Source organism: Babylonia areolata, chromosome 20 (assembly GCF_041734735.1).
Source record: "Babylonia areolata isolate BAREFJ2019XMU chromosome 20, ASM4173473v1, whole genome shotgun sequence".
Classification (NCBI taxonomy): Eukaryota; Metazoa; Mollusca; class Gastropoda; order Neogastropoda; family Buccinidae; genus Babylonia; species Babylonia areolata.
In genome coordinates this window covers 27,004,436-27,026,336 of record NC_134895.1, presented here as the reverse complement: position 1 = coordinate 27,026,336, position 21,901 = coordinate 27,004,436, and the positions used below count along the sequence as shown (strand labels likewise).

Below are 21,901 nucleotides of genomic sequence, written 5' to 3'. Positions count from 1 at the left end.
CTTAGGAAGCATTCAGCTTTGGTTTCAGCATCTTTGTCACCAGTAGAAGGTATCAGTCTCAAGATAAAAGGTAAGAATTAAAAAGGAAAATAAATGTATCTCCTGCTGCAATTGTAAGAATGAAAAATAGCAAAGTAATCTTCTACAGTAATATTCTTGTCATTCTGACCAGAGTTGGTAGCTGGTGAGAAAGTGCTAGAATTGACTTATTGAGTCTGCAGGATGTTTGTTGTTTTTCTGATTTTACTTTTGCTGTGTGTCAGCTCAGAAAGTCTTTGTTTTTTTCCTGTTGACTGGGTTAACAACAGTATGAATTATTTGTGTGTGTATGTGTTAAACACAACCATGTTTGCATGATTTTTACTGCAGATGAAACTCCATTGCTGTGTTTATGAATGAAGCTGTTGCCTTGTGTTTTAACGTTTTGAAAATGAAACTTGTCATGAGTATTTTTTATTTTATTGGAACTGTTAACTCACTCGGGACGACAAGTTTTCTCCCTTGCTTTTCTCCACAGACGGCCCATTTGTAAGGGTTTGGAAAAAAATTACAAAAAATACAAAATACTGTGTAAGAAAATGAAACTTTCAGAACTGGTTTATTATGTGTTGAGCTAGTACATATAAAATAATCAAATTTCTCATCTTATTTTTACAGTTTTGCCATATGTAGAAAATACTGCCAATTTTTCACCCCGAATCACCATACCCATGCTTGCTTTCTGCATTAAATTCGCTTTCTTCTTCGTCATCATCCACCTCTTCAATGTCTGACCCTTCAGTTTGTACCATTTCAAGTACTTTGGCAACCCTAAAACGTTGCCGTCACTGCCTTGTTCGCTTCACAACATTCTGAGAAGAGCCAGCTTTCCTAACAGGCTGGCACGCGAGCAGACGGGTCAGTGACTTTGTCAGCGTGTGTGTGAGACAGGCCACACATGCCAGGCTGACCAATCATACTGTTCGATTGTGGAGTGACCCAGAATAGCGCACTCTGCTTGGTTAATCACAAAATCACGTGTACAGCGCGTGATGGAATTTTACTTTCGAAGAATGCTATTCCATTCCTTCGTCCGAATCCGAATACGTTTTGTGTAGGAATGCGTGAGCATTCCTTCGTCCAGAGAGAGTTAAAAATGTTGAGATGGTATGGGTTGCAGTCCTGTAAGTAGGAAACTGATAAAGCAGAATGTTGTGAGAGAAAAAAGAAGGAAAGAAAGAAAAAAGAAAAAAAAAATCTGTATTTTCTTCATTATCACAACTATTACCAAAGCTATAATTGTCATTATTCTTGTTGCTATTATGACAGCATTGATGGTGAAAATAGCATATGGTTAAAAAAAAAAGAAAAAACACTTAAAGATTCTGCAATGATATTTGATCATTCTCTCTTTGTAATCTTACAATTATGTCAATCTGTGTTAGTGAGATTCAGATCTTCGTGTTACTTCATTGACACTTCACTCACATGCATAGGTATATATTCAGTTATATGTAGTATGATCACAATCATCTATGATATAGTCATTGGCATGGATGCTCACATGCTCATATACATGTATAACAACCCCCCTCCCCCTCGCCCTTCCCCCAACCCACCCACCCAAAAAAAACAACCAACATACAATAAATTACAGTGAATGAATTTCACATTCTCTCTCTCTCTCTCTTTGTCTAGATAGACTTCTTATCATTTTTATTATTTCTATAATGGCAGCAAGAAAGTGAAAAGAAAAGATATATGCTTCAAAGGAGAGAAATCATGAAATGAACCATAATTGATGTATCCCCCAGCATCAGAAACCAAGTCAGAGTTGAGGGCAGCCATATGGCATTTGCCAGATGATGTGGACCCTAGCTCTCCTGCAGATGATCACTCCAGTTCCCACACCCCTCTGGACTTACTGTGTCACCTGGACAGCTCTGACCATGATGTGAAAGGGTGGGTTTTTTTCTCTCATTTGCTTTATATGTCTGGAGCATAAAGTTTGGAGGACAGGAGATTGTTCTATAGTTGGTTCTGAGCTCTATAGTGTATTTTATTTAATGGAGCAATTCCCTGCAGAATAAGAAGGAGAAAGATGATAAAATTAGAAAACAGTATGTGCGTCACTGCGTATGTTTGTTTTGATGGATGAGTGTGTCTATTTCATGTGCACAAAAAGATATAAATGTAGAGTGCTTAGCCACTAACCTGCTGTACGCTTCGTTCAGCTGACCTTACATAGACCATAGGAACAACAAAATGCCGCACTTTCTGCTCTGGCCATGATATGCAATTGATGATGCAAGGTGGGAGGAGCACTTCAGCCAACTTCTCAACTGGCCATCTACTGATGACCAGGAAGCTCTACAAAAGATACCCCAAAAGCCTACATAGGACCTCGACCTACTGTGCACTGAGGATGAAGTCAGGACTGCCATAAAGCAGATAAACTGTGGAAAAGTGCCAGGAAAAGATGGGACTCCTGCTGAAATGTACAAAGCACTTCAAACCACAGCTTTCAAAGCGTTCCATGACGTCCTCTCAACCATCTGGGAGAAAGAAGACATGCCAGTAAACCTCCAAGATGCCACTGTTATGGCACTTTACAAGAACAAGGGGGCAAAATCAGACTGTGGCAGTTACAGAGGAATTTCTCTTCTCTATCGCTGGAAAGATACTTGCCTGCATCCTTCTCAACAGGCTTATCACCAACATATCTGAGAGCAACCTTCCCAAAGCCCAGTGTGGTTTCCGCCCTGGCTGCAGTACCATAGACATGCTGTTTGCTGTGCAACAAGTCCAGGAGAAATGCATGGAACAGCAGATGGACTTGTATGCAGTGTTCATAGACCTGACCAAAGCTTTTGACACTGTCAACACAGAAGCTTTGTGGACCATCCTGATGAAGCTGGGCTGCCCACACAAGTTTACCACCCTAATATGGCTCTTCCATGACAACATGAATGGACAAGTTGTTTCCAATGGTGACTACACAAACTCCTTCAACATCTCAAACAGAGTGAAACAGGGCTGTGTCCTCACCCCTGTGATGTTCAATTTGATCTTCACGCAAGTCCTACTCTATGCTGTGAAAGATCTGGACTTGGTTTTATACATCAAGTACCACCTGGATGGATCCATGTTCAACCTTCGTTGTCTTGCTGCTCAAACCAATACCTTGGAGAAACTCATCCTTGAAGCCCTCTTTGCGGATGCCCTCATGGCACATGAGGAGAACCCCCTGCAGGTCATTGTCAACTACTTTGCAGAAGCATCCAAGCCGTTCAAACTGACAGTCTTGGAAAAAACGGAGGTCCTGGTCCAAGCCGCCCCAAACACAGCGTCAAGAATCCAGAAAGCCAGCCAGGCCCATTGAAGTTTGAGAGCAAAGATTCTCCAGCAGAAAGACATAAGACTGTCTACAAAAGATAAAGATCAGCAAGGCCGTAGACCTTTCTTCACTAATGTATGTGTGTGAAACGTGGACCCTGTATCGACAGCACATCAAGCAGCTAGAACAATTCCAAATGAGATCACTGCACATGATCATGGGCATTTGCTGGCAGGACAAACCAAAAGTGTTAGACAAAGTTGGCTTGACAAGCATCGAGTCATTATTGCTGAAGGCTCAGCTACGCTGGACTGGTCCTGTCATCAGAATGGACGACAGTTGCATTCCCAGGCAGCTAATGTATAGTGAGCTCAAGGAGGGGTCAACCAGACAGGAAGGCCCAAACTGAGGTACAAAGACACCTTGCAGAGCAACCTCAGATGGTGCTGTATCCAGCTATGATAGCTTGAAGCCTCTGCTGTGGACAGATCATCCTGGGGGTCTCTCACCTCCAGAGCAACAGCTGCCTTTGAAGAGGACAGACGACTGCATCTCGCCGCTGCAAGGGACAGACGACACAGGGCTGTGTCCTCCTTAGTCCAAAATTCAGACATTGTGACACCTGTGGCCGCCTGTGTGCTTCCAGCTTTGGGCTGTGGAGTATGAGTACACAGACCTTGTCATTGTCAGCCTCTGATGGAGTACCAAAGATATGTTTTCAAAAGGGTCTCTCTGGGCTTTCCCAAGTACTTCAGACTGAGCAACACACTACACCCCACATTTATGGCATCACAGATCTTTTCCCACCCCTCTCGGTGGCAGTATATGTGTGTGTGTGTCATGTGAGCTCTGAATGTGTGTGTGTGCATGTGTGTGTGTGTGTGTGGTGGTAGCTGCAATATGTAGGAATGTGTGTGTATGTGTGTGTGTTATGGATATTGTGAGAGGTGCAAAATAAAGGAGTGTGTGTGTGTGTGTGTTAATGTGTTGGGACTTTGTGCTTCTATGTGTAGTGTTGGGCTTGCATATATTTGTTTGTGGCTTTTGTGCCTGTTACACTGCAAATTGTTGCATATCTGTTGTGCCTCTGTGTGTGTGTGTCTGACGATCTGTGAGAGTGCATTTTCATACTTGGGTCAGTTTATGCGCATGTTTGGGTACACACAATAGGAGATCACTGAACGTAGTCCATTTTCTTTCATGTAGTTGTTTCAGCTTTTTGCGTTTTTACTGTATTTTAATGTGCTTACCTTTTATTATTTACTTATTTATTTATCTGTAAATGTACTTAAATACATTTTTTTCCTTAAGGAGTGACTGAGCGTGTTGGATTACGCTGCTGTTCAAACATCTGCTTAGCAGATGTAGTGAAGTGTTTATGGATTAGTCTAAGGGCAGTGACACCTCCTTGAGAAACTGAACTGAACCGAACAGTCAGTAAGCCAGTCAGTCAGTTATTGTTACTGCTGGCACACAGATGTCAAAGAAGCTTTCAATGTGTGGCTTGTCAGCTAGTCTTAAACTAAATCAGTCCAAGAACAAGAAGAGGAATATACCAGTAATCATATCTTCATTCTGAGTTCTGTATCCATCAGTTCTACTACCAAGATCAGATAAAAGAGAGGGCTGACAGAAACTGTTTATTTCATTTATTGTAGAAGAGGAGTATATTTAGAAAATGAGAGCTGTCAGAAACTGATTTTTTTTTAATGTATTTTTGTTCTCATCCATTTAGTGTTTTACTATTATCTGTTTAATTATCACAAGAAAGGATAATGGTGTGCATGCATAATGTTTTTTTCCCTGATGTGTTTAGATTTCATACAAATTACTCAGTGTAACTGAACTGACCTATGACCTTTACCTTCTGGTCCCACAGTAGGGAGGGTGTGCAGCCTGCTTTCTCAGGGAACTTTTTGTCACTTGCAGAGTGAGAAGTAGGTCATATGATGTCATAGGCAGCCCACCACTGTAACCAGCTTTTCTGGGTTTGCACTGCCTTTCTTTGGACAACTAGTTTGATCACATCATTTTCTTTGCACAGACTGAACCAAACAACAAAAACTGTGTCATCAAAAAGGTCTTTAAAGCTGAATACATATGCAGTATTTTAAAAGAAAGCAACATGGTAAGTTTATTACTATACCAAAATATTTTTTAAAAAGAAAAAAAAAGTTATGGATTTCCCCCGATCAAGATCCAGTGTAAACAAATGATAGAAAGCAGATCACATAATCCATGGAACCTTTGCCTTGAAATGGAATATTTATGATAGATCCAGTTGACAGTTGTCCAAAACAGTGATTTCCCCTTCCCTCAACTTCACAGAGACATGAAAAAATACGCATGCTGTGGATAAAATGATGCTTCAAACTGATAATCAGTGTGTCAAGTCTCCAAATTCAAAGAAAGATGAGGCTCTGTGTTGACTTTTGAACAGATCAGTTTGAATACTTAATGGCAGATGTTTGACAAGCAACACACTCAAAGTGAACATAGAAGATTAACCATTTGAGTGCCTATAAGACGTCAGCTGATGTTCTACAAGAAGTGTTGCCATAGTGCCTATAAGACACCCACTGACATCCTGCATATATTTTGATTTTTCCTTCATTGGAGTTTGGTTCAATGCACATGAACAGACTGAACGGTTAGTTTGATATGTCTAGATTATGAAAATGCTATTTAAATGAGCACATATCAGGTAGAAGACCTGTTTCTTCTCAATAATGATTTGGTAACTGGAACACTCATGGAAAGGGAGTTGCATCATATGCAAAAAAGGCGTTGAAAACTTTGTCCAGTGGAGGAAATGGTCCCAGTCAGTAGATTTACACAATTTTGAAATCTGTGCTTATGATTATGGATAGCTATAGCGATGGAGAAGGATTTCTCTTGTCTGATGATTGGTTTGAACACACAGTTGAATGACAATGACAGTGATGACACTGATAGCCCATTTGACGGTAATTCAGCCAGAGTGTGCAAATCAGACAGTGTTTTTGACAAGTTGCTGTGACTGACAGAAAATAATATGATTTAAACAGCATTCTCACTTCGAATACCGCAATCGATTTATCGCCCTTAAAAAAGCATGTTTAAATGTTAAATTTTTGAATGTCCGTTAAGGAGCCACGATAGTGTATTGGGTAAGACCGTTTCTTCTTACCCGAACACGCGGGGTTCAAATCTGCCTTCAGGACTTTTTTTTTTTCTTTTTTCTTTTCTTTTTTGTTTTTAACCCGAAGCTTTATAATAACAAATACAGAACACATTTTAATGATAAGATTTTTTTTTTTTTTTAAGTGTATCACAAGTGAGTCTTGAAGGCCTTGCCTCTCTTGTTTTTATAAACTTGTAGCCAGTTATAATTTCTTCTACAGGTATAATCTGACAATAGGCATGCTATGCCCTGCTGTATTTTGTTTGTTTTCTTTATGAATACCATTCTGTGGAGGTGGAAATAGACTTTTTTGTCATCTTCAATTTAAGTGCCTGAACAGTTATCTACAACCAAACTAATTGGGGGGAAAAGTTCACATCACAATGTATGTTTATTTTCCTTCAGCAAAACATTTACTTTCTTTCCATAGTTTTTGTACTAGAATTTTTTAAGATTTTTTTTTTTTATTACCCCCAAATCCTCAAAATTCCTTGGCAAGGGAAGAGTACTTATTTATTTATTTGATTTGATTTTTATTTTTTTTTAATTTTTTTTACAAAATTATCTGGCACTTAACTGGTTAAAGCAAATAGTTGGCATAATTATAAAACCAAATATAGCTTGTAAACTTGCAAATATACTCACCAAAATTGTTCAAAATATTTTCATCAGAACAGCGATTTCCATGACAAAATTTTAGCCTTTTGGTGAACTAGAAAAACCGGCAATGGAGACGCACATGGGTATGCGGTTCTTGCTGAAAATAACTGGGGAGTCCTGACAAAAGTGGGCTTGCATACTCTCCTTATTTTCAGCTGGCAGATGTCAAATGCCCTCTGGTTCTTCCCTCTGAAGCTCTGATTTCTGACAGTTCCCACCAGTATTGCAAGACCTTGATGAAGAAATATAAACAGATTTTCTGCCCAAATTTGAAATATTATCTGGAAGTGATGATTCAACATATCAACTGCATTTAAAAGGCTAATACTGTGTCAGGCTTTGTTGGTCACATTTTGAAGTTTCAGCATAAATGAGTCATTCTTCAATGCTGTCATACAATGTGGGAATTGGAGGCAAAAATTAAAATTGGTTAGATGCAGTTTAAGCAGGCTATTTGTTAATCTAAACCCTTTATACTTTTAGAGATATTTGGAAGAAAATAACTAAAGTCACTTATTTCCAAGTTGAGTGTGGATAATGTGGGGACATAACACTTGCAACACTGTGTGCCTCAAAATGATTTATATTGGACTTAAAAATCTGACATGGATGACTTCTTGTACACTTCACTAATAACAACAAATATCAATGCACTGTTTTCATACACACTTTTATTTTATAGTATACATGGAAATTAAATGTGACACATATCACAAGTGTTACAACTCTGGTAAAAAAAAGAATTTCCCAACATTTGAACAGAACTTTGTTGAAATGAAATGATACTAAGTCATGCATCTCATGAAATCAAAGAAACACAGTGATTATCAACATATAACACAGTTATTGGGCAATAAATCTAAAGGTATATGAATGCTTTTAACATGTCACATTTTACAAAAAAAGAATGATAGATTAATCACTGAACTTGATTTCTGTGTTTAAATCTTTATTCTTCTCTTTTCAAGCTATTTTGAAATGTCTGTTTTCATTATTTTCCCATGAAAAATGTAGCAGCCTCCCAAATTGCCACGTTTTAGGTGGAGTCACATAATAGAAGCATGACCAAAATGTATCAGTATTAACAATGGCTGAAATCAGTTAAGTTAATTTGTGTGAAAGAAGGGATCCAATGATCCAAATGCAATATGATTGTTCAGTCTAGAACGAGAGTGCTTGTTGAATGTACACTTTGAAATAGATTCATGATTGTTCAGTCTAGAACAAGAGTACTTGTTGAATGTACACTTTGAAATAGATTCTGGATGTGATGTGATTTTTTGTGAATTCTGTCATTGTCATGCCAGTATGGGGATGGTACTTTGTTGATGTTTGCATAACTTTGTTAGTTTGTGAGTACCTGTTTTATTTTTTACTTTATCAAAATGATATAACATCTCATAGAGGAAACTGTGGGTAAAACATCGGTGTTTTGTGGTTGTGGGTAAAATAGTTATATTTGCAGATGACTATAAATATAATACATAATATAAATTATGATAGATACAATACTACAGATGAAAATGTGGGATCCAATGTTTAACAAAAGTTAAAACTTTTTGGTGTTCAGAGTCCTTTGGCCTCCTGGGGGGTCACTACCTTGTCATGGTCGGGAGGCTTGGTGGTCAGTGATCGAGCGAGCTATGTCAACGGGGGCATCGGTGCTTCTGGGGGTTTGCTGCTCTGGTCCCAAGTCTTAATTGACGGCCTGCATAGCCATTGTAGCTGTTCGGGCTGATTAAGTGGTGGGGTTTTTTTTGTACTGATGCCCCTGATAGGGCTTCCCATGCCGAACAGATCGTGAGTGAGGCCCAGACTAAAAGTGACCCACTGTCCCTTTCGCTATTCTCTATTCTTTTTACCGCCTCTTTTCTGTCCTCAGTTCCCCATCAAGCCTTCATTTCCACATTCTTTTTTCTCTGCGGCCTTCTTCAGGCCCGCCGTGTCTGCCATGCGGCGCAACCTGTGATGGTGGGGAATGAGATCCTGGGGATTGAGAGAGCACGCTGCTCTCAACACATCCCTTTGGCTCGGACCTCTCCTAAGACAGGTGGCACACATTGGCCCGTGTGTGTCAATCGGCTACCCCTACGTGGGGTTAGGTCAAGACTGGCAGTTTAGAAGCTAACGATGATAACCCCCGTAGTGCTCAGTTCTCTGTTCCTGGGAGCTGGGCATGAACTTTGGAAAAGGAGGAGACCAGGAACTGATAATTCGGACTCCAATTCGGAGGTCGGTGAGACCTCTGGATATTGGCCGTCGTGGCTTGTGGTGGAGGGCACTGAAGATGACAAGCCCTTGTCGGCTCTCAGCCCCTTCGCCATCCAGAAGGGCTTCCAGTGTCTAGCAGGCTCACTGAAGTCTGTCAAGAGGCTGAGGAGCGGAGCATTTCTGGTAGAGACAGCGTCAAAAAGGCAGACACAGCTTCTGCTTAAAGCGACCACTTTTGTGGATAGGGCGGTGAAGGTTTCCCCTCACAAAGGACTGAACTGTTAAAGGGGGTCATCAGATGCCCTGAGTTGAGGGGAGTATCTGAGTCAGAGATTAAGTGCGAGCTGTCCTCTCAGGGAGTGACGGATGTTTACAGGGTGACAGTAAGGAAGGGGTCGGACAGAGTCCCGACCAACACATTTTCCCTCACATTCTGCTGTCCGAATGTCCCCAAGGACATACGAGTCGGATACCTGCAGGTGAACGTAAGTCTGTACGTGCCGTCCCCTCTGCGGTGTTTGAAGTGCCAGAAATTCAGACACATGCCGGACCGCTGCAAGGAGGAAGAGGCGTGTAGCACCTGTTCAAAGGCGGCGCACCAGGGCGAATGCGTCAGTCCAGCCCGTTGCGTGAACTGCGGAGGCGGCCACCCGTCCTCATCTAAAGACTGCCCCACCTGGAAAAAAGAAAAAGAAATCCAGAAGGTGAAGACTGCATTGCCTAAGGCGTCTTACGCTTCTGTCGTCAGACCCAGGATGGTGGACGTTGCGATCCAGACGACGTCCACAGGGACACAGATGGACGACGTACCTACCTTGGTAGAACCATTGGCCTTGGGTGGAGGCGCTGTATCCACCCCTTCCCATCCTGTACGGCGGTCCTCAGGGGCTGCTGGGTGGGGGCGGAAAGCCTCGGGCGGAGGCACAGTGTCCGCCTCCCGTCCCCCCCTCCCCGGGCCCCCTCGTCCCGCCTCTCGTCTGCCTGCCCCTCGGGCTGGTGGGAGTGCCCAGAAACCCCCCGTACCTCCTAAACCCAAGGAGGGGAAGGTTGCGGCCTCGGCGGGGTCAGGGAGAGCCGAGGTGGTGGATATTCCGGCTTGGTCGGAATCAGACAGGTCTTTAAGCTCTAAAAACAGATATGCGGTTTTGGCCGACCTTGAGCCACCGCAGAGGGGCAGGAGGTAGTGATGAATTAGGTTGCTGCTTTATTTTTAACCTTTTTAATGGCGATAATTCATTGGAACATCTGTGGGTTTTACGCCAATCTCCAGGAACTCCAGCTGCTTTGTCGTGCTTTGAAACCTCCAGTGCTGGCGCTGCAAGAGACTCTGCAAAGAGATGGCAAGTTTTTATCTCTCTCTGGTTTTAACTCCATTTTTAAACTTGCTCAACGGGATTGACGGGAGGTGTTGCTCTTTTTATATGCAAGTCCCTTTTATGCAGTACAGTTCCTTTAAGCACCCCTTTACAGGCGGTGGCAGTCAGAGTCACACTTAAGAAAACCATCACTGTCTGTTCTCTGTATATTCCTCCTTCCGTCCGTGTTCTGAGGCAGGACCTCATGAACCTTGTCGACCAGCTCCCACGACCGTTTCTACTGATGGGCGACTTCAATGGCCACTCCCTGCTCTGGGGAAGTGAGGTGACATCAGCCCGAGGTCTTCTTTTGGAAAACCTTCTCCGATATGGACCTGTGCTGTCTTAATGACAAGTCACCCACTTACTTTCATCTGTCCTCTGGAAAGCTCTCGTGTTTAGATCTGTCGGTCTGCGATCCATCGTTGGTCCTGGACTATGAGTGGAAAGTGCACGACGATCTGCACGGGAGTGACCACTTTCCTGTCGTCCTCCGCCCCACAGATGGGGAAGGTGACTCTCTGCCTGACCACCAGAACTATGACAAAGCTGACTGGGGAATTTTTGCCACAAAGTTAAGAGCGGAGCTGCAGGAAGAAATAGTCTTACAAAGCAAGGATCCTGCTGACACTCTGACACAGATCATTTTAGATTGCTCCAAAGCAGCAGTCCCATCGTCTACCTCCAAGCCTCAGATGCCAAGAACGCCCTGGTTCAACGCGGAATGTCGGCAGGCCCATAAGTCTCGGAAGAGCGCAACGACGCGTCTTTCGGAGACTGGAGACCGATAGCGTTCGAACCCATCAACAGCTGAGGGCGAAAGCCAGGTATGTTTTTAAAAAGAGCCAGAGAAAATCATGGAGAGATTTTTGCTCTTCCTTAACCTCCAACACACCCAAAAAGAAAGTGTGGAGGGTTTAAAAAAAAAATTAAGGGCAAAAACGTCTGCCCAACTTTTCACCATCTTAAACTCTCAGACGTTCTGGTCACAGAGAAGAAAGCAGTTGCTAATTTGCTTGCCTCCACAATCGAACTGACTCTAGATCTGCCAACAAATCTGCTCGGTTTCTTTAAACCAAAAACCTGAAAGAAAAAACACCCTGCAACTTCTCTTCCGACAACACAGAGAGCTACAACCTTCCTTTCACTATGAATGAACTAAAATCTGCCCTTCAGACCTGCACGGATTCCTCTCCAGGAATGGACGAGGTCCATTATAAACTTTTAAAACATCTTCCTGAAACCTGTCTGGACACCCTCCTCAAAGTTTACAACCACATCTGGATTACAAGATTTTCTCCACCTTCCTGGCGGAAAGCCCTCATAATCCCAGTGCCAAAACCGGGAAAAGACCCCTCGAACCCCTCCAACTACCGCCCAATAGTACTGACCAGCTGCATCTGCAAACTGATGGAGAAGATGGTCAACGGTAGACTGATGTGGAAACTAGAGACCGACAGCCTTCTGGCAAAAGAACAGTGCGGTTTCCGCAAGCATCAATCTACCGTTGACCATCTGGTTCGTCTGGAAACCACTGTAAGAAATGCCTTTGTAAACAAACAGCATGTGGTGGCCATATTTTTTTACTTAGAGAAAGCTTACGATACCACCTGGAAATTTCTCGGACCTGCACAAGCTCGGCTTCCGAGAACACCTGCCCCAGTTCATCCACAACTTCTTGCAAGACAGACAATTCCAGGTGAGGGTCGGCACCACCCTGTCCGACATTCACGAGCAGGAGCTGGGTGTTCCGCAAGGGAGCATTCTGTCGCCGGCTCTCTTCAGCATCAAAATTAACGACATCGTTCAGTCGGTTCAGAAGGGATCGGACAGCTCGCTGTTTGTGGACGATTTCGCCTTGTATGCAACTGGCAGCATGTATGCCAGCATCCAGCGATGGCTTCAGCTCTGCGTGGACAAAATTCAGTGTTGGGCAGAGGAGAATGGTTTCACCTTTTCGTCCTCCAAAACTGAGTGTATTCATTTTCATAACTTTCGCCAGTTCTATCCGGACCCTGAAATCCGTCTGGGAAAATCCACCATCCCGGCGGTTAAGGAAGCCAAATTTTTAGGGGTCGTTTTTGATCAGAAGCAGAACTTCCTCAGCCATATCAAACAGCTGAAAATATCTTGTCAAAAAGCCCTGAACATCATCCGAGTTGTGGCACACACGGACAGGGGTGCTGATAAGAGAACTCTCTTGCACCTCTACAGAGCCCTGGTCCGGTCCAAACTGGATTACGGAAGCGTAGTATACGGCTCAGCCAGACCATCTTACCTGAAACTACTGGACCCTATACACCACCAAGGGCTCCGTCTCAGCTTAGGTGCGTTCCGCACCACCCCTGTGCACAGCCTGTATGCAGAGGCGGTTGTATTCAACAACCCTTTCAACAAGGAATTTAAAGACAACCCAAACTGCATCCCTCCTCTTGGACTCCGCATTCAGCTGCACATAGAAAATGCCGATCTGGATGTTGGTGGCATCTCAGACTTCTCCAAGTTCCCCGACAGCCCTCCGTGGACCTTTAGAACACCTGAGGTCCGATTCAATCTGGCCTCGTACCGTAAAGACTCCACCAGTTCACTGGCCTACAGAACTTTTCAGAACTCTGCCACAAATTTCCCACTTTCCAAAGAATCTTCACTGACAGTTCCAAGTCAGAGGACGGGGTCGCTGCATCTGCGTTCTGTCCCGCCTTTCCTGACCAGCCCTCAACGGAACACATCCTGTCTGACAGCTCAGTGTACACTGCAGAACTGACCGCACTGGTTCTGGCGGTAAAAATGGTTCTCTCTTCGAAACAAAAGAGATTCATGATCTTTTCCAACTCCTTGTCAGCCCTGGAGGCGATCACCTGCAGGAATATCACTCATCCCAAACTGCTGGAATTTTATGAAGCTTTTACTCTCATAACGAAGAAAGGGTACGAGGTTGTGTTGGCCTGGGTTCCTGGACATGTTGGCATTTGTGGTAACGAAAGGGCAGACCTGCTGGCCAAGAACGCTGTAAAGAAAGAATTATCGAGATCCTTTGTACCATACACAGACATGAAGCAGAAGGTGAACACTTATGTTAAGGATCTTTGGCAAGAGGGGTGGAACACCCAGACGGACAACAAGCTCTTCCAGATCCGTCCAGACCTAAAAGGGATGAAGAACAGAAAGGAGGAGTATGTGCTGTGCAGACTGCATGCGGGGCACACTTTTTTTTTTTTTTACTCATTCTTACTTGTTGAAGGGGGAAGAGGCCCCTCGATGTATTCCCTGTGATGAGCCTCTCACCGTGAAACACGTGCTCCTTGACTGTTGGGATCTGCATGACGTTAGACACAGACATTACAGGGCGGTTTCTTTGAAGACCTTGTTTCGTGATGTCCCTCCATGGACGCTGATGGACTTCTTGAAAGAAGTGAACATTTTTAATCAAATTTGAAGGTTTTAAACTATGGAAGTTTTTTTTAAACTTTGAGTGGAAAGTTTGAAGTGGTGATTCGTTTTAATTGTTTGTTTTTTACCCTTGTAGTAGTTATTAACGTGGCGATAGCCTTAAGATGGCCTTAGTGGTCAGCGAGGCTCTAAGCACCATAATTTCATTTCAGAGTCCTTTGGCATCCAACGGGAGATGCTCAGACTGTGCTGGGTATCTCAGAAGATCGCATTATAACTTGGGATCTTAATGTGGCGTCTTCATCTGCCACAGTGAGTCTGTTTTTCTGTCTGTTGATATACTCTCCCTGATAAATGTTTGAGAACAGAGATGGATATAGGCTGCACAGGAGAGAATGACTCTGTGTGTGTGTGCGTGCGTGTGTGTGTGTTTGTGTGAGTGTGTGTGTGATCATAGAATATGTTGACATTTTTGCCATTCATAGAGATCTATCATTTCTACAAAATATGTTATTGAACAAGTTTCCCAGTGGCAACTGTGTATGCTTTGGAATTTATATTTACCACTGTATCATATATTTATTGATTTAAAACAATAATTAGAGTTTGAACCCAACAGCTGTTTATTTTGTTTTGTCTGCTGTTCTGTTTAGGGTACAAATAAAAATAGTTTTAGTTTGGAATTACTAATGGTTATTTTATATTTTACTATTCTTCACATGTTATTCAGATCTCTGTAAGTGGCATTTCAGTGTTTAATCATACCTTTTGCTTTGTTAAGTAGATGGTCATACTCATAAATGTTTTTCTTCATGTAACCTTTTGTTTCATGCAAAAAAGTTATTTAAAAAGAGCTCGAATCTGTGATGTTCATGAGCTTTCTCTGTCTCTCTCTGTGTCTCTGTCGCTCTGTCTCTGTCTCTTTCTCTCTCTGTGAAGGTCATTATGTGTTTACTGCCTGAGGGAAAGAGAGAGAGGCTGTTAACCTTCTTGGATAAAAGCACAAGTAATGTGGTGGTGTGTCCATCGAGATCGACGATGACCATCATTGTCATCCAGCTGGGGGATGGGGGGAGGGTGGTGGTGGGGTGGGGGGGAGGATGCTCATGAATCTATCTGTGAATGCGCAGATGGCTGAATAGTCCAATCTGCGCATGAAATGTTCGCTGACAGTTGGGGCAGACAAAGACAGGCATACCATTGTCAGGGAGCTTGTTTGCCCGTGACTTTCTGGCCTGCCTCTTCTGAACAGCTGCAGCAGTCCTGTTGGCCTCGCACAACTTGGCACCTTTGTGCACAGCAGCGCGCCATTTGTCACGGTCCACTGCAGATTCCTCCCAGGAGTCAGGGTTGATATCAAACGCTTTCAGAGAGACTTTCAGAGTATCTCTGAAGCGCTTCTTCTGACCTCCGTGTGATCTCTTCCCTTGTTGCAGCTTGCCATAGAAGAGCCTTTTGGGCAGCCAATGGTCTGGCATGCGCGCCACGTGTCCAGCCCAGCGAAGCTGTGACTGCATCAGGATGGTGAAGATGCTGGGAAGGGTGGCTTTTGCGAGCACCTCTGTGTCTGGGGTCCTGTCTTGCCACTTGATGTTCAGTAGCTTCCTGAGGCATGTTGTGTGGAAGTGGTTCAGCTTCTTGGCATGTCGTTGGTACACTGTCCAAGTTTCGCAGGCGTACAGTAGTGTGGGGAGAACTACTGCTCTGTAGACCTTTAGCTTGGTCTCAAGACTAATGCCTCTTCTGTTCCAGACATTTGCACTGAGTCTACCAAAAGTTGCACTTGCTCTTGCAATCCTGACGTTCACTTCATCGTCGATGGTCGCATTTCGTGACAGTGTGCTGCCAAGGTATGTGAACCGCTCCACCGCACTGAGTCTCTGACCGTTGACTGTGATGTTGGGCTCAACGTAGGGTTTCCCTGGGGCTGGCTGATGGAGGACTTCTGTTTTCCTCGTGCTGATGGTAAGGCCGAAGTTCCTGCTGGCAGTGGCAAACTTGTCGACGCTGAGTTGCATGTCAGCTTCAGATCCAGCGTTGAGGGCACAATCATCAGCAAACAAAAAGTCTCTGATGATGTCTGTCATGACCTTCGTTTTTGCTTGAAGCCTTCTGAGGTTAAACAACTTGCCATCTGTTTGGTACTTTAGGCCAATTCCAACATCGCCATCTCTGAAGGCATCAGTAAGCATTGCAGTAATGTAAAGAAAAGAGAAAGAGAGAGAGCCAGTAGCATACAATGATGGACTTAAAACTAAATGAATCAAACAACAGGAGGCAACTGGTGACTAGATTTGTTTCCATATTGATCATGAGAAATCCTGAAAGAAGATGCAAGGCTTTTAACCCCTAGGCTGCCTGCATGATGAGATAACTCGTCATGGCAAGCATGTATGCTTCACTGCCACAATGACGAGATAACTCGTCATCGAAATATTCTGGCTTTTCCCTGGTTTGCATTCACTTCGTTGACAAAAATAGTGGTAGCTTTAGCCTGGGGAATCTCTCTGGATTCTATTCATAGCTAGAAACCCCATCTACGTCATGAAGCAGTCCTTTATTTGAACGTTTTGGTTGGGTCACTGTCCAAGTGTTTGCCTGACTTCTCTCCTCGCTCACTCAACAAAATGTCAGACTGACGCCGTGCTCAAGACATGCGATCGTGACGAACTAAATCAATCAAGATTTCTTTCTTTAGCTGATGCTCAGAAAGAATTGAAGCGTAAATTCGAAGGAGAAGATAGTGATGAACATTTATAGGACGATCTGATAGAAAATAAAGGGAGGAATCAAGAGAGTGGCCAAGATGCGACTGTAAGTGAGTGATGCCGGCTGTACAGATGTCAGCAGTCGACAGAACATGACCGAATTAGCAGCAGAGCGATATTCTTGGCACGCAGCCAGTGCGGTCTGATGAGAACTGAATCAAGTGACCCGTGTGAGAGGGGTGAAGAGGAGGGCGGGTGGAGACTGAGGGGGCGTGGCCTCACATCCATCTTATCACTTGGAGAAGTCACAATGTATTGTGTATCTATCTCTTAAATATATATATATATATATATATATTGTGGTTGTTCTAGTATGATTTTGTGTTTGCAGATATCCATTTGTCCAGAAAATATGATGTTTTTTGTGCAAATTACCTGACTAATGTTTGCAATGAACAAGTTGAAAATGTGACAAAAAACAAAACACTGATTTCAAAACAACAGCATGTCACTAAAAATATATAAAATGGGAAAACAGCATGTGTTTTGTATTCTTTATTCATTTACCTTTCAGAAAATATATACTTTTATGGGTCTTTCTCCAATAACAAAGAGCACAGAATTTTTGTAAAATTTATACCCGTTTTTTGTGAAAAAACCCTGGCAAATAGATTTCAATTAAATTTTATTTTCCTGGCAGCGAAAGGGTTAATAAAGACATCCCCTACACTTACAGACACTTTCATTAACAAGTGTATGTGTTATAGTTCATGTTTTAATCAGTATTGCTGACTCTAATCACAGCTAACAGACACCATCACATTGGAGAGCAAAGGACAGCCACGTTTGACATGTGGTCGATGGAACCCTCATCACAACTGTGCCCAGATTGTCACGGCCAATGAGGTGACCATACGAGGCTGGGACCTGCGTTCCAAACAGTGAGTTAGCAATCGTTTCACTTAAATACATGAAAGTTATTCAAGTTCAAGAATACAGGAGATGTGTTCGGAATTATGGAGAAGAAGTCCATGTTGGAATTTCTTTTTGTTGTGAACTGCTTACTTATTGTATGGAATCTAATGACACTATGGAGATTCAATGTGAGGATTCTATCAAATACTTTTTTCTTTCTGCTTAGCATGATCTTATGCTGTGTTCTTAGATTTGCACAGTGCTCAGTAATTCAAATAATTCAAAACAAACAAATCTTCCTGTGGGAAGCAGGGGGTCTCTCAGTATAAACAGCATCCCTGTCTTCTGGAAAATCTGTGCTTGAAATTTCATCTTTTCTATTGCTCTCTTTGTTTCCGCCTTTTTTTATTCCTTGACTGTTGACTATTGTCTGTATTTTTGTCTTCCCAGTACAATCCCCTTTTTTCTGTAAGCCTTGACACTTTTTTGACTCACTTGTGTAAACAAAGTGAGTCTATGTTTTAACCTGGTGTTCGGTTGTCTGTGTGTGTGTGTGTGTATGTCTGTGTGTCCATGGTAAACTTTAACATTGCCATTTTCTCTGCAAATACTTTGTCAGTTGACACCAAATTTGGCATAAAAATATGAAAAATTCAGTTCTTTCCAGTCATCTTGTTTAAAACAATATTGCACCTTTGGGATGGGCACCAAAAAGAAAAAGAAAAAAAAAAAAGAAGCCAAATTATATGCAAACTGAATTTACTGTTATATTTATATATTTTTTTTATTCTCTAAACTTGGCACTTCGATCTGATATTCTGACACAAGAACAAGAGCAGTCATTTTTATCATTTTTTGTTCAAACAGGAACTTCTTTTCCTAAGCATGGAGGTTATATTTCTGGTGCATGTCTTTGGTGCCAATAGTAAAAAAGGGAAATTAATCTGTAATTAATGCTAGGGGGGTTAATTTGCTTTAAACTGATCTTTCTCATCTTAAACATTACATTTTGAAATTATGCTCTATACATAAAAAGCTTGTGTGTTTTACTCTCAGTGTACAGGGCTTTCACTATGTTCATTTGCCCAAGTGGTCTTTTTCAGAAAATACTAAAATCAATACTACGAGTGGACTTTATAGATCTATTGGCTGAGCCCTGAAGGTCATGGGCAAAAGTCAATTGCGTACACATATTTATACATATTCAAAGCGCGTGCTCATATTCCTCGCGAACGGAACGCTAAGGATGCCATTTTGTTTCAAGTTGTTGACCTGCCCGTTCAATCCTATACTCAATCAACAATACACGATAACATGTGATGGAAAGTTGGAGAAGGAGACCGTTAAATATTTATTCAGATAAAGATTTGTGAACGCCTCATCACTTACTGGATTATGCCCCAAACTGCCATAAAAATATCCACAAAATCAGTCAGAATTCACAGTTAAAAATAATAAACCATGAGAGTTAATACCCTTGATGAAACGTAAAACTTTCCAGTCTTGACTTTTCTCAAAATGAAGCCCTTTTCACTTCATACGACGTTTAGAAGTACTTGTACTTGGCTCTACATGTTATTAGTTTAACAAAATACTCAATTTTCATATCAACTTTAAAACTATAAAACTAGAATGAACACAAAAGAGAAATTGAATCGACCATGTCGTACATTCCTGGCAGGTGTAACTAAACTTGTACATCAATCAAGATCCAGAGAAAATAGCTAAATGTTGCAGTGTGATTGCGGCGATAGCCACATCTCCTTTACCGCGGACTTAAAAAGAATTTTTAATTGCCCTTAAAGATTTTTTGAATGCCCATGATACACCAGAATAATATGATTTAAACAGCATTCTCACTGCGAATACTGCAATCAATTTATCGCCCTTTAAAAAAAGCATGTTTAAATGTTAAATTTTTGAACGTCAGTTAAGGAGCCACGATAGTGTATTGGGTAAGACAGTTTCTTCTCACCTGAACACGCGGGGTTCAAATCTGCTGTCAGGACTTTTTTTTTCCTTTTTCTTTTTTTTAACCCGAAGATTTATAATAACAAATACAGAACACAATTTAACGATTGGATTTAAAAAATAAAAAGTATCACAAGTGAGTCTTGAAGGCCTTGCCTCTTTTGTTCTCTTTCCCATAGTCTATGATCTACTTACTGTCTGTGTTGTTTTGCTCTGGCAATTAGGTAGTGAGATTGTAAACACTGGGATGGGCTCCAGCTGTCCATTTTGCAGTGCTATTTGTCTATATGGCTTATTTATGTTTTTTTAATTGACTTTGCAGTATCTGTTGTTGTTGTTTTTTATCCTTTTTTATGATTTTTGTAATATGGGGTTGATAAGTTTAGTGGAAGGGCTGATGTCCTCAGCACAGTCTAGTCTTATTTGCCTTAAAGAACTTAATGGTTATGATAATGTGTCATGAACTGTATTTTGCAGGTTTTTCCAATTTTTTAAAAATTTATTTATTTATGAATTTTTAGTAGTAAATGTGACAATTTTATGTTTAACACAGTTGAATGTTTATATAGTTTGGCAGTCTTTATATGGCCCAATATGGTCAGCTGGACTGTAAGCAACAATGTCAAATGTCAAACAAACAAAAGAATGCCAGCTGGCTACATCCTCCTCTTCCCTTAATGTGTGCTGTGTCTAGCTGAATGAATCTCACTTTTTTCAGTTCTTTGGGTGCACTTGCCTCATTTCATTCTCTGCATTCACCCTGCTTTCATCAGAATTTACAAGCATTCACCCTTTCCACTTTCTTATAATGATAAGGCATATGAAAAAGGGAAACTTTCTGTGGTGCCTGTCAGTATTGTTACCTCTAAATTACCTGATAGCGATGTTAAAACCTCTTTTTGCACACTCATTTGCTGTTGTCATTTGTTGATGTGGTTGATTTGACGATAACAGCAGTCAGGTAATTAAGTTGTGAGACTGAGGGCAACAGTGGTGAAGTTGTACAGTTGTCAGATACAGTCTGACCTTGCATGGTAGCATAGTCCAGTTTGCTCAAACTGGATACACCCCAAACTATGCATTTTGTGTTTGTATTTCCAGTAAGTAGAAGCTCTCCACTGATACACGTTTTGTGATAAATTGACCTTGCGTAGCCTTTGTCTTCAAGTCTGTTATGACTTGAAACTATCGCCATGTTTACAGTCTGTTTCATCTTGTTTCTGATTACCAGTACTTCCTTAGCTCATAATCATTATATAGATCAGTTGTCCAGCTTTAAAGGAAGCCTTTCAACTGACCTGCAGTGTGTGAGACAGGGCTATATTTTGTATGGTCACCTTTATGCTGAAAGGAGCACTTATTCATCCTTTTGAGTAGTCAGTAAGGTCATGTTGTATGGCCCAACACTCGGCTTATATCACACATTGACATAAGTTTACATTTGGGCCAACATCAGAGTGAGAGCTGTATTATCAGTGGTTTCTCCAGTCAATGGGAAATCATTTACAGCTTAGTCTTTTGTGAAGGACTATGACTCTCAAACTAGGAGGTAAAATTGCACTTGCTGTTAGTGCTGCAGCCTTGGGGGGTTAGTTGGCCTTTGGGAACCATCCCAGCGCCGACTGTCCTAAAACCCTCTTGGCCGAGAGAGTGGGGATGTAACTTGGGCAAGACACTCTCCACTATAATCAAATTCTAGCCCAAATAGTCGGAACAGCTGTTGCATCCTCTGCATTTCTGATGGTCATAGTCGGACACGACTGACTATCATATATGTATACAAGGTCATGTTGTGTAAATGAACAAAAAAAGAAGTTTTTCTTTCATATATTGTTTTTGGGGGGTTAGCCATTCTGGTCATAAAGTGTTTAGCACTGCTTATGAATAATGACAGCGCATACATCCTTTATATCAGTAATGTGGGAAAGCAATGGAGTATTTTTCCCACATGTTGGAATGTTCTATCACTGTACTGATAAAATCCTTACCATAAATGATGACAGAAAAAATGTGCTTAAAGTGAGTATGCTAAAGTGCTTAAAAAGTATGTCTGTTAATGTATTTGAACAACTGCTTATATACTTGCTTTTTTGTCAAAGTATGATTTTTACATTCTATGTCTCCAAGAGACCAGGACAAGTGCAGACAGACCAATACATTTTGAGAATTTCACAGTCTTTCAAAGGAATGAAGGAAGAGGGGTATTAATCAT

The 21,901-nt window shown here is 41.9% G+C and overlaps 1 protein-coding gene across 1 annotated transcript in view; it reads left to right on the top strand.

Annotated features, from left to right (window-relative positions):
• The window catches only part of LOC143295356 (EARP-interacting protein homolog), a 55,489-nt gene that overhangs the window by 19,226 nt on the left and 14,362 nt on the right, over nt 1–21,901 (top strand). Inside the window, exons 4-6 of the mRNA XM_076607011.1 lie at nt 1,794–1,941; nt 14,308–14,407; nt 17,608–17,744. Coding sequence (XP_076463126.1) covers nt 1,794–1,941; nt 14,308–14,407; nt 17,608–17,744 — 385 coding nt within the window. The remainder of the gene's footprint in view (nt 1–1,793; nt 1,942–14,307; nt 14,408–17,607; nt 17,745–21,901) is intronic.